The sequence below is a fragment of the Stegodyphus dumicola genome, chromosome X1, assembly GCF_044657685.1.
Source record: "Stegodyphus dumicola isolate Sdum_Otavi_A_Nest chromosome X1, ASM4465768v1".
NCBI lineage: Eukaryota > Metazoa > Arthropoda > Arachnida > Araneae > Eresidae > Stegodyphus > Stegodyphus dumicola.
This window is the reverse complement of record NC_140780.1, coordinates 94,709,586-94,723,651: the sequence shown is the minus strand read 5'-3', so window position 1 is coordinate 94,723,651 and position 14,066 is coordinate 94,709,586. Positions and strand designations below refer to the sequence as shown.

The 14,066-nt window shown below is 37.0% G+C and overlaps 1 protein-coding gene across 1 annotated transcript in view; it reads left to right on the top strand.

Moving 5' to 3' along the window:
• The first annotated feature begins 11,339 nt into the window (after positions 1-11,339).
• The window catches only part of LOC118186833 (proclotting enzyme-like), a 71,260-nt gene continuing 68,533 nt past the window's right edge, over positions 11,340-14,066 (top strand). Inside the window, exon 1 of the mRNA XM_035356993.2 lies at positions 11,340-11,523. Coding sequence (XP_035212884.2) covers positions 11,519-11,523 — 5 coding nt within the window. The 5' untranslated portion in view covers positions 11,340-11,518. The remainder of the gene's footprint in view (positions 11,524-14,066) is intronic.

The following is a 14,066-nucleotide window of genomic DNA, read 5'->3' as shown; positions in this document are numbered from 1 at the left end:
ATGGCATGGAAAATTTTTCAGAAGAAAGCCAATGCAGAACAAGCACCACGGGCAGCCATTGTCTGCTGCAACCCCTCCTGGTCTCCATACGTAGTAACCACAGAAAGAGACTTCGTTACTATTCTAGTCATCTTTGAAGAGCAGCAATTCCTCCTAACCTCCGTCTACTCCCCGCCCACGGAAGGTCTTACGGATGTGACTTGCAACTTTATACGAGTGAAACAGAAATGCCCAACAGTACCTCACGTCGTTGGATGAGATTTCAATGCACATAATACTATATGGGGCTACCAAGACACAACGCCTAAAGGGCGAGACATGGAAGACTTTATGGCCTGTCACGATCTACATTTACATAATAGTCAAGGGGCACAACCAACCTATGACAATACTTATCATAAAGGATGGCCTGATCTTACACTCTCAACTGCTAATTTTGCCAACAACTTTAGCTCATGGGATGTTCTAGATGATGAGAGTAACTCAGATCATCGATACATCCACTTCACACTAACACTTGAAGCCAGCATTAATATCCTCCAGAGATTCAAACTACCGGGCGGAAAGATACGACGACTGAAGAATGCCTTTCAGGAGCTGCTCATCAGAGAAGAAGACATACTAGAAGACCTTACCAACCCCCAAGAACTGGATGATTACACAGACCACATTCTGTCATTACTCAGACAAATATGTCAGCAGATCCTCCCTACAAGGACCGCCAAAAAACTCCAAGGCATATCCTGGTGGACGGGAAGACTGAGAGAGATGAAACAGAGGTGCAGAGCTCTGCGCCGCCGCCTCAGATCTGCTACCAACGAAATTGTAGCTTCCAACATCCTTACGGCCTTTCGGCAAGAAAGGGCCGCCTACAAGAAAGCAATTCTTGAAGCTAAAATTAACAGCTGGAGATCTTTCTGCACCAGTAACAGTAATCCATATGGAATTTTACACAAACTGGCAACGCAGAAGATCTTCCAACCAGCGCAAGTACCAGTTCAAACAACAGCACCACATACTATGGACGTAGCGGCCTCCACCGCCAAGGAACTTTTAAATGCTATCTTTCCCACAGATGATACACAAGCAGATACTTCAGAACAGAGGCAAATTAGAGAAGATACAAGCTCGCCATGCACACCGAACGATATACAGTTTTCTGCACAGGAGATACGTAATATATTCCGGTATCTGCCACTAAAAAAGGCCCCGGGTCCAGACGGACTCGATTACGCAATTATCAAAGTTGCATATCAGGCACGACCATCCTACTTCCATAAATACTACAACCAGCTTCTGCATTATAAAATATTCCCCACAGCTTTCAAAAAAGGCAATGTGGTATTATTTTTAAAAAAGGATAAAGACCCCCTAGTATCGAGTTCCTTTAGGCCAATTTGCCTTCTGTCAGCGATGGGAAAGATTTACGAGAAGCTCATCGTCAACAGGCTAAAATTTCATCTACATCAATACCAAAGCATTAGCCCAAGACAATTTGGCTTCAAACAAGGCAGTTCTACCATTCATGCCCTGCAGCGAATCCATGAAGTCATAATTCAGAACAAATCGCAGGGCTACCAGACGGCTTTTATATCGATAGATTTGCAAAGTGCGTTCGATACCCTCTGGTGGCCTGCCATCAGACAGGCCCTCAGAGAGGCAAGATGCCCAAGAAATATCTTTCAAGTTCTGGACAACTATCTGGCAGACCGGCAACTTATGATCTCTAACAACAGTAGTACTCTTTCAATAACACAAGTGAGAGGATGTCCACAGGGGTCCTGTGCAGGGCCTCTGCTATGGAACCTCACCTTTAATAAAGTCTTAGAGGCAAGGTGGCCACAACATACTGTGTTAGTTGCATACGTGGACGACGCGGCATTACTGGTCAGAGGCCGCACACGCGCTGAGCTTGAAGCCCATGGCAGTGAGTCATGCACTATCTTTGCCAACCTCTGCGAAGAGCTAAAACTCAAAATATCCACCACAAAGTCCACTGCTATCATCTTTCCAAGAAAGGTACAAATCCAACACGTAGCCCATGTATCAAACTACAAGGCCGGAATATTAAAGTCGTAAAAACTTTAAGATACCTTGGGGTAATATGGGACCCAGGTCTGACTTGGCTTCCGCATATCCAGGCACAAAAGATTAAAACATCTGCAATTGCCAGGAGATCACGACAATTCCAAGGCCGGAACTGGGGACGGAATCCCCACATTCAAAAGGTACTTTATAAAACTGTAGCTGAGAAGGTGGCACTCTATGCGGCAGCTATATGGGCACAACCCATGACCGCACGCAAGGTTAAGCAACTCCTATCACTACAGCGCCCATTCGCCATAGGCTTATGCAGAGCCTACCGCACCACTGCAACTTATGCAGCACTCACCTTGGCAGGCATCATACCACTTCATATCCAAGCGGAGCTAGAGGCCACATATACTAAAATAATACATCTACAGAAAGATGCAACCTTTGCAGGCACCTTACATAGCCCTGCAAATTACGAACATCCATGTACTCCTCTCCACACGCACCCAGCACACAAGGGACTTGGCATTCACACTGTCCTCAAACCGTCACGAAGTCAACCAGAAGGAAACCCTAATATGCACGCGTTCTACACAGATGGCTCGAAAACTGCTGAGGGTGTAGGTAGTGCCTTTATATACTACAGGCAAGGCCATGCTGCACACCATTGGAAAGGGCACCTCAATCCAAATAATAGCATTTTTCAAGCAGAAGTAGTTGCCATAACAGCTGCCATTGAATACGTGGCGCTCAACAACATCACACATGTGCAGCTTTATACAGACAGTGTGTCGACACTGCTTGCTCTTGACAAACATAGTCACGCCTCCCCGCTGATCATACGACTGCAGCATATCCTAAAAGATAATCGGCACGCACATGTTGACCTAGTATGGATTAAAGCCCATGCAGGTAACATGGGTAATGAGACAGCGGATGAACTCGCTAAAGAGGCTGCTTCGAACCAAAATGCCAGACCGATATCAGTATCAGCACCACCATCTTTCCTCAAAAGTCAACTGCGAAATGCCGCTATCCAGTGGTGGCAAAGAGAATGGGATCAGGGCGACACGGGAAGGAGAGCGCATAGCTTCTTGCCAAAAGTAACCACGGAGCGCCTTATGGCAATTGCTCCCCTTACCAACTTCATTACTGGTCATGGTCCCTTCCCGGATTACTTCTACCGCCGCACCATCTCAACCACGGATCGCTGTGTTTGCGGAGGTGAGGGGTCACCGGACCATTATATCTTTCAGTGCCCACTCACGGAACAGTTCCACTTCCCGATACCAGCCAATATCTCAGCATTTCACAAGTTCCTAGCCAAAAACAGAGCGGCCATAAATAAAATCTGCAAAATAATAACCACCATTGCAGCATATGGCCAGGACCTCTGTCAACCAGAGTAATATGGCTTACATGCATTACTTGCACTGACATATGCACTCTAATGCTCTACCATCTAATCTCTGACTGCATAGGGAGCAGAAGAAAATTGAACACCATTTTTAGGTGTTTAATTTTCTTCTTTTGTTATAACCTATTAAGTGTTTTTTTTTTTTTTTTTTTTTTTTAAACCGTGCCTGTATGTTAATTCAAATGTACTTCAAATGCCAGATGTCAAACAGTTGCCCCTGTATGGCCATGTATCCACACTTATAACTATTAAATAAACTCCAGGGGAGGACGCGGGACATATGCCTGTTAACCTCTGTTAAACTTCAGGCGTCCCCGTCCTCCGTCACCTGTCACCTGCAAAATAAGCAACATTATTAATCGGCGAGGCAAAAACGGTTAATCATTATTTTTATAGGGAAAGAAGACTCCAAACTATGTCCGAGAAAGTTACGTACTGTTTGTAATGTTTCTAAAGTTAAATCGCTGGTAAGAATAGAAAATCCATCGACGCAGAAATTAAATCCTTTAAATACATCAGTAAGGACAAAAAAATAAAATTATGTATGAAAACTATTTAGCAGAAAATAAATGGAAATACATTGTCACACTCGATGAAACATAGGTTTACTAAACATGTCTGTAACAACAACAAAAGAATGTCTATTTATTACCGAGAGCGAAGAGAAAATAATGTACGAACCTGGGTTTCGTCAATGGCAAGGAAAAAAAGAATTTTGCCATAATCGTGCTTTGCCATAATCTGAATAATCTAATTCATCATTATTTTTCATGCACTTAGATAACAACTTTAAAGTAATTTGAGCAAAAGATTCCACGCCTTTGGAAAGGAAGCTATCGAATTTATAACAGTTAAATTCTTGTAAATGAAATAAAATAACAAAGAAAATGCTTTTAGCTATCAAGGGCAGACTTTTTGTAGAGATTTTAAGGTCTTTATTTTGTGAATTAAACTCCGACGAATCTCTTTGTATATACATTTATACGTATATATAACCTCTTATGTGTTCGTTGTCAATCTAAATGAAACCTCATATGGAGACCATTTCTGAAAATGATCACTATTTTTGAGACCATAAACATAAATGATGAGCATCACCTACAATAATAGCGACCTAAGGTGAGCATTTGCGCAGAAGTCTTGAGCCGTGAGCATTCTTATTCAGATTAACGTATATAGGTATAGATATATTTTGATTTCTGATCTATTCTAGGACAAATTCCTAGATATGTATATTTGCTTGTCAGTGTTTGTAGCATGCGCAAGCAATGACAGGTTAGGAACATTTTCATAAGGTACTTGGGCAACTTCAAAATTGTTATTTATCTGAAAGTTTTTGCTCCAAAGGTATATGATTAAGAATTCCAACATTCTGCAACAATTAATTTTAATGTTATTCAGGTTAAAAATGTGAGATGAAAAGTGTCAGGTGTATGAACTAAATAAAATTATTTTGGTAAGTTTTTTCTGTAGTTCATTTTCTATCCGTCGTCTTTTCCCAAATTTCTTTTATTTTGCAATTTTAAGGCTAATTTATAGTACACGGATGTAATCTATTGACGATAAAATCTGTGAAAAGAGCTATTCTAGTAATATTTATTTATTCATTTAACTTATAAGAAGCTGTATTGTTTTAAATCATCGCAATATCGAGCGCATACCTTCAAATAACAAAGTCTGAAATTTCATGCCGATTAATTGAACGGATAGCCCGCTAAGAGGTTCATAAGTTTTATATGACAGTCCTGTGTTTGTTTTTCATTAAATGTGCTCTGCTATCAATATTTCTTGAGTAATTGGTTTTTAATCAGTCAAGCTGATTGCTAAATTCTAAAAATTAAAAAGACTTTTAATCCTGTACTATGTCTTTATTTTAAGATATAAATACATACAAAGTCTTTTAGATATTGTTTGAAATTATACAGCTAGGCATTAGAAATTAATAGATTTTACACTGCACTTTATTTAAACGAAAAATCTGATTCTTGAAATTTAAAAATCAGTGGAAAATTATGAATGACAGAATTATGGAAAAAGATCCTCGTAGTAAATTCATAGATGTTTCGACAAATAATGAATTTGTGGAAAGATAGGTTAGATTACTTGAATATGGCAAAGCCACTAGGGCTATTTGCCTAAGAGGGGAATGCCTACTTGGAGAACCTTTTGAGGTAAACCGACTCGCATTCACGTTACACATGGGGAAACCCAACAATACAGCCACCCGGTTCGCCTGCGCTGAAACTCAAACCATCTTGATCTACCATTATTCAGCGGTCTTAACTACTCGGCCTACTTATTTAAAGATTTGGTTTCCTTCCACCGTATTGTTGGACCTTGGTGGAAGGAATCCAAACCTTTTATTATATACTACAGAACTATAAAGAAAAATATAGCTAATATTCAGGAGTAGTACATGACCAAAAAATATGTAGCTTGCAATGTGTCCAAAATATATTTATTCAGATGAAAAATTTGCAGCATTTTTATTATTGGGAGAAAGAGCTCCAAAAGATAGTAGAAAAAAGTTTACTGTTTAACGGGGTTAAATATTGCACACAGGGAAAACAACAAAAAAAAAAAAAAATTTCCATCAGGCACCTTGATTTGAACGCATTTTAAACTATCTTTGATAAACAGCTTTACCATTTGGCCAAATGCTTGCAGCTCTGAAATTTATAATTCGATTTATTTCGCTAATTGTAGTTGATGTAGAACAGATTACTGCTTTGTTCATTATTTACTGCACCTCATCACAACTGTACTTTCAATCCATAGCGCATTTCTTTATTATTACACTGCGGCAAACCACAAAAAGAATAAGAAACTCATATGTGCGGTTCCCCACAGGGCTCAGTGTTCGAGCTGTTACGATGTGTGAGATGGCAGTCTGTGACACTGCAGAAGAAATATTTCATTCGGTTACAGCTACTCTTGACATTACAAGAATTGTAACGTCACGGCCAATGTCAAGGGATTTTAGCGATCTGCACTGTGTCTGTCACCACAGCTTCTCGAATTCAGGGAGGCTAACAGACCAATGCTCCTGTTGTTCTTCTAATATCATTTCAACTACAACGAATCAGAGGACGTAAAACACAACCGAAAAATTAAGAGGGCGTGACTAATTCAGTTTGAAAAATGTTTTAAACAAGGCAAGAATTCAGAATGTTCCTAAACTCTCAACTAAAGAGACTCTTGCCGTTAGCAAGATCCTCACATAATGACGGCAAAAACACATAACAGTTTTTTCTATGTCTTCAATGCTGTTATGTGTTGTAATAGAACTTCTCAAACATTTATATTAAATGTATTTCAGTTCTATATGCAGTAAGTAATACGCAACCTTAACAAACGTATCCAACACCAGTTACCACATGGAGTCGCACCATCAGCGCAGTATACCGTTATGAGACCACCATAAAGTGTGTACTGACCGTACCTTGCTAAAATATCTGCAGTATGAGATATCATTCCACATCAAAATGATTCCCAAAATGTCTTGCATTATGATTTTAATTTCCCCAAAATTTAACTTTCACCAGTTCTGTTAAACTTTCCATTTAAATTACCGCGTGTTGACAGCCTATATATATATATACTCGTATATATTATATATACATACGTATTTCGCTAACTTTTATTTCATTATTGTATAGTTTTGTTTCAAGAATTAGTCACCTTGACTTTTTAAGTTTTCCAAAATGAATTTTTGACGCTTTTTGATGTTGCCAAACAGGGCTGTATCGCATCGCCAAATCTGGTTATTTTTACAATACTTATAGAATACTAGCAGCTAATTCTTTTACTACTGTGTATTTCTAGATGATTACAGGGAGTATAAGTTAATCTGCGGGATTCCAGTGCAGAAGGGTAACTACAAGCTCGGCGGGACAGATAGGATTGGATTGGATTATTCATTTATGGCAAAGCACACGAGGGCTATCTGCCTAAAGGGAGGGATGCCTTCGTGGAGGACTTTCTAAGGGAAACTGGCTCGTATAGACGTTACACATGGGGAAAACCACGAAAACGCCCATGCTGCCAGCCCGTTCGCAGGATTCGAACCTTGGACCGAACTACCAGTGTTCAGCGTCTTTACCGCTCGGCCGCTGGTGGGTGAGGGGCAGATAGCATAGGAGAGAGTAGGGAAGATGAGCAACGGTGCATAAGGTAAATAAGGGATAGAGGAACAAAAAGAGTCAATGCAGGAGTGAATATTATGTGCTTGTATAGTGCTGTTATTCAACAAATAAAGTTAAAAAGTAAGAAAAAAATGTGGTGAAGGCCATATGATTAAGAAAATTGAATCTTGGTGATGAACTTAGAAAAAGATTTGGAAAAGGTATCATATTGCTTTAAAGAAGATTTTTTTTAACGCTTTAAAGAACTTTATTACTTATAATTATAAGAACGTTTTTTAACGTTAATGTCTTCAGCGAGTTAGCTTGAAGAGTCACTAGCATTTATTAAAACCCGAAAACACGAGGAATGAACAATGTCCTCTCCAGTACTCGAACTCCAGACCTTTCGATTATTAGTCAGATCTGCTATCCTGTTAATTCACGAAAGCACATGGTAAGGATGGAGAAAATTCCTTACATATTCCCTTCTTAAAGGGCTGGGGAGGAGAAGACTCATTCGCCAAATCCTGGTGATGACGAATTATGTTTCACCACCTTTTAGTTGGGACACCACTGTAAAGACCTTCAGAATTCTCAGTTGTCTTCAGGAACATTACAACTAAGAATGACTAGCACACGAAATAAATGTTGCTGATGGATCGTGTTGTCCTATTCTCATCCTGGAGACCACTCTACTTACCGCTGCTGTATGATTGTTTACGGCAATATTTTATATTTACTGGCAGATTTTCCAAGATAGTTAAAAAGGTCTTATCTGGCTACTCCAAATCGTGTTTTAGAGAAGAACTTTAAAAATCATTCTTCGACATCCCCATTTGCGATAAATAGGAAAACTATAAATGTAAGTTGATTCACGTGCTGAAAATAGGGTATAGAAACTAAAATAATACTATAATATTTTGTGCATTTTATTTTCTCCACAATGAGTGCCATAAGAGACTCAGCAATAATTTGCGAAAAGTTCATCACAAGTCCGATGCGATAAGTAATTTACATGTCCGCTACCTTAATTTCCATACGTTAGTGAGTGCAACTTAAAAAAATTCTTCATATTCATTCAAATACTCTAAATTAGTCTAATAATTGTTATTTCTAAAAGAAGCTGCATTATGGACTCTAAAAGCAATTCCAAACTAACGAGAAACTTTATAGTGTATAGAATTCTGCTCAGAATCTCTCTCCAATAATTTCCTTTTTGCAGGTTTTGGATATCGATGCGATTTAACGTAAAGGAGGGCTTGAATGATGTTGCACATTGATGCGAACGTGTTCTGTTGACATTTCATGTTCGAATGATGATGTTCCAATATTTTGTCAGCTTTGGAATCCTGTTCGCAACTTAATCTTTGAGCCTGAAAATATTTTGCATGGGAACAATAAGCGGAGCTGGATGTTTCGAAAAAAATTAATTACATCCTTTCTTCTTTTTCACCATCTGAAGTTTTTCTTGTAAAAACGTTCTTTGCACAAGCCTCTTTAGCAAATGCGGTCATCGTGGTCATCACAGACCGATTTAAAAGTAGTTGTATCGCCTATATTTTTTGGTTTTATTTGAAATTAGAAATTCAACCATTTCATTAGACTTAACATTAGGGGAGAGAAAAATCACTGTTACTGTTAATTTGAATGGAATATTTTCCGCTTAAGTTTCAATAATTTTTAGTGGAGTTTCTTGTATATTATTTTTTCTAATGGTTTTTCCCCATCTGATTGATTGCTGACTGGTTTTTTTCATCTGCTTCATCATTGTTGCTTTCTTCTGTGCCTTCGTTTTCAACTTCAACTTACTTTCTTTTGTTGATTGATTATAGAAGTTCTTTGTTCTTCATTCTCGTTCTCATTTTGATAGTCTGAATGGTCAGGGTCAATTATAAATTCGTTAAATGCAACTTTTTGTTGATTTCAACTCGCTCGCGTCTTCCTTTAATATGTCTTGGTAGATAGCGTGTCATTTTTCTAGCTGCCAATGAAAAGAAAAATATAAAATTTAGCAGTCTTTATGATTAGAGTACTAGAGAAGACATTTTTCATTATAATACAATAAATTAATGATTTAATAAATTTTAAAAAATATTCATAAGTACGAAAATCCGGGCGCTGATTAACAACAGGTATTAATTTTATCTTAATATAATTCCAACAACAGAGATTAATTTTATTTTAGTATAATTTAAACTTATCTGAATATTTATTTATCTACATAGAAAACTATAAAACTGTAAATGAGACTAATATATATACACAAACTAATTTACATCCTTACTTATTTGCTTATGTCAAAAGTCTGCACTGCAGGAGAACCTTCATAAGTACAAAATAGCAAATGCGATTTCATTACAATGAGCAGAAGTGCAGCCCTGCGAACCCTGTGCAGCGTAATATGTGTGTAATAAACAGCGGCGTAATAAATAATGGAAATAAGCGAATATAAGCATAATGTCAGGTTTTACCACCAATCGTAAACTTGTATGTAATTAAAATTGCATATATGAAAAACAACTTGGTGTTAATAGAGAAAAAGCTGCAAAGTTGGCGTTTTGTTGAGCCTTTCAAAAGTCAGGACATAGGGCACGAGCTCTGTGTGCCTGCCGTTAAATTCGCCTCTGAAAATATCCGTGATTCAACCATCTAAAGACAGAAATGCGTAATTCTTAAAACTGATGTTACTTAAAGTGTGGCCTTTGCTACTAAGCATCAGTACTAATTATCAACTAGAATTATTGATTGTTTTGGCTCGGTGTACCACGATTAAAAGGGAAACAGCAGAAGAGAGAGAGTTCACTGGTTGCGGTAGTTCAATATATACAACTCGTTATGCAAGTCGATAAATCTTCGGCCAAATTAAGCACTATATTTACATTTTAAATGATTGTTTGACCGGAGATGCATGCTCACCAGCGATGGAGTGGTAAAGTCGCTGAGCACTAGTAGAACGGTACGGGGGTTCAAATTTCGGAGAACTAGCTTCATGCAAAGGCGTGTTGCGTTGTTTTCCCCATATGTAACGTGGATACGAGCCGAATTTCCCCAGAAAGTTCTCCAAGAAGGCACCTCTCTTCTTAGGCAGATAGCCTTTACGTGTTTTGCAGCAACCAAAAACAAACCAAACTGAGTGGGGATGAACAGTTTTCTTAAGTTCTAAGGCAACCTGTTAAAAATTTAGGAATACAAAAATTTTCTTATAAAAATGTCTATAACGTTTGGACTACTGAAAAGTAAAAGTTGAGGACAGTGGTTTTGATTGTATTCGAAAATGAAGATGACTGGTATTTTAAACAATAATGGAAGTGTTCTTAAACTGTGATTTTCAGTTGAGCATGCGCAAACTGTAAACATTTGTACTGCACTGTTTTCTGCAACTATTCCTTTTCCATACGATGGCTATTATTTGTGCAAGCACTGTAGAAATGAGTTTAATTTCAATTTGTATTTCTAATATCAGTATGGGAAAGAAAATATATTGCTAATTTTAATAGTTTAATAATCTCAGTTTCGTTTTGTTATTGATTGCGGATATTACAAGACCTGAGAAGTATATTAAAAGGAAAGCAAAGGGACCCTTTCAGGAAGATGTTTATTTTCCTAGTGTCTTAGAGAGCTATCATATATATCAGAGAAATTCTTTCTTATGTGTCAGAGGGTCGAAAGTGGGTTACAGTTGGAGGGAAAGGTGCGGATTCGACCTAGATTATGAAGCGTGTCAAAACCTACGCCGGTGTTTTTTGCCTCTTGTCTTCTTACATACGGATGTGTTCCCGTTAAACGTGTTAAGGTTGTAAGCGGGTTTTCCCTTCTCGCTATTTCAAACAGTTGAGTAAAATAAGTGAACGTTTTGTATGGCGACATGAACTTATGCATCTGTTTTTGACGTTTTGATGCTTTCCTGTGCTTTTGTGAGGAAATCTGGAAGGATTCACAGACTATGAAGTAAGCTTGCATTCCTTAAGCAGAACTTTTGTTTAATACTGCATATAATTTTGGGAGATTTACTGATTTATATTAGGGAATTTGTCATGTAAATATAATATTTTTGAAGTTTTTATGGAGCATTATCTGCCGGCTTTCTAAAATATTCATCTCGAATCAGTAAAAGTAAATACGATTAATACTAGCAGGCAGTAAACAAAACTTAAGAATTTCAATGAAAATAAAGAGCGAGGACCTTGAAACTTTGAAGTGAAAAGTTCATCCTTGTGTAAACATGTTGCCGACTATTTGTTATGATTAAGTGTGAAGGTTTGATGACCGAGTCAAATGGTGCCAAATTAACTCTTAAAGAAAAATTTATCAATGTAATATAGGAATAAAATATGGCAATTATTGAGGACATTGAATAAAAGAGAAAAACGGTATTTTTAGGCAAACGCGAAGGATTTTTAAAATTAATTCCTGTTTATGAAAGTAGCATTTTACTGGATTTTTTTATGACTTGCATTGTAACCTTTCGAAGCGATTCCTTTCAGGTGACATGAGCAGCAGTTTGATAATTTTTTTTTCACTTCTAATTTCATTAACTTAAGCTTGATATAAAATTATTATTCTTGATATAAAGATATCTTAAAAGCCTAACTTAATAATATTTTTAAATACATAATTTAAAACATTGCTCAGAAATTTCTCTCTCTCTCTGGAACATTTTCTAGAAAATTATAATGAGCTATTGCCAATAAAAAATATTTGAACGTTATTTAAAAATTTCAAATGGTAGACTTATACATTTGAAAACGGCTCAATTTTCATAACCTTTATGATGGAATTTGATATTAAAAAGAGCAAACTGTTTGCCTATAAGGTATTTCTCCCGCCTTCTTAGTATGCCTTCGTGGTGTAGTGGTCAGCAGGCTCTACGCAAATTCGAGAGGTCCGTGGTTCGAGTCCAGGCGAAGGCATTGCTCATTTTTCATGTCTCCTGCTTCGAAATAACCTAATGCTTCTATATGCCTTTTCAAAAATATGCTAACTCGGAAAAACAAGAGAAGGTATTTTTGGGAACCAAAGTAGTCAAAGATTCTTAATTCATTTCTTATGTGATATCTATTATTTATATGTTTATGTAATATTTATTTCTTCTTATGAATGATGCAGGGTGTGATATGTTTGAATATTGAATGGCTGCTTTTTTAGTAATTTATTTTCTTACGGTTCCCTTTCTAGTGTTTCCGAAAATTTAGAGCAATTTTCAACTTATTTTACATTTAAAAGCTTTTTTATTTTTATTTTTTCTTTATCATGTATGAAATTTTCAATAAAACAACTTTCAAATGAAATTTAAAAACAGGGCTATATTTCCACATTACCTTCCTCCCCATGCTATGTATTCATGTTTACTATAAGCCGTTATGCCGCGAAACGTTTTCTTTACTTTCTTAGAATAATAATTACAAAACGTAAAGCTACATGTATGCTTGGATTACCAAAGGGTTTATCACTATTTTATTTATCTTATTGTAAGGCAATTATGCTTTAAAATTTGTTGATTTCCACAGAAAGTGTCCGAAACTGGGACAATTGGGTTTTCCCCTCTGTAGATGTTAAAAGTAGGTTGATGCAATGAGTAGTTTGCTTAACTTAAAATACACTGCAATACGTGATCTTTGATTCAACGTTTGGAACTGAGTATAAGACAAATGAAAGAAGCACTCTCTTTTACTTACATTATTGAATATCGTATTTATCCGAAACAAGATTAAATTTCACGTTAAGTGTTTTTGAAGATTTTACTAGCTGTATACAGTTAATACGCTTTTCAACTCCTTAACGCTCGATTTTCTTGGAGGGGGGATTGCCCGTTATAATTTTTTTAAGATAATTAAAATCTGAATATCTCTTGCTTTAGCGATCTTGAAAAGTTTATAGAAATGTTTAGCAAGTGCCAGAGCAGTATACACAGTAGCGTAGCTAGAGTTTCCAGCGCCCGGGGACAACTGAAGAATTTGCGCCCCTTTCTGTGTGCCAAGAATGGGAAACATTCATCAAAAAAATTCGTAGCATAAATTTGGCGCCCCTTGGATTCAGCGCCCGGAGACAGATGTCCCACCTTGCCCCACCCTAGCTATGCCACTGAGTATACATTTACACATATTTCAATAGCACAGACTTTTAAACCCCCCCCCCCGGGTCACTGTCGGTTGCTAAAGATTTAATGGATCAGTTGCAGAATTTCTCTAAAATACTTTCACTCTAATAGTTTACATATCTTTATAAATTGTAGATCTTGTTTTACATGCAATAGAGTATAGAAGTGATGCTAGTTTTACAGTTCAATTAGTTTAACTAAATAAAGGAACCAAAAACCTCATTAAGATGATTTTCCCTATATTGCAAATTAAGTGAAATAAAATCTTAAACTGTCTTGGTTATGTTGACTAGTGCAGTGAGCTTGATTATAAAAATATCTGAATGATTAACGAATTAAAATCAGAAATAATCATTTATCGATTTATGAATCTTGATTTAGTGAATTGTAAATT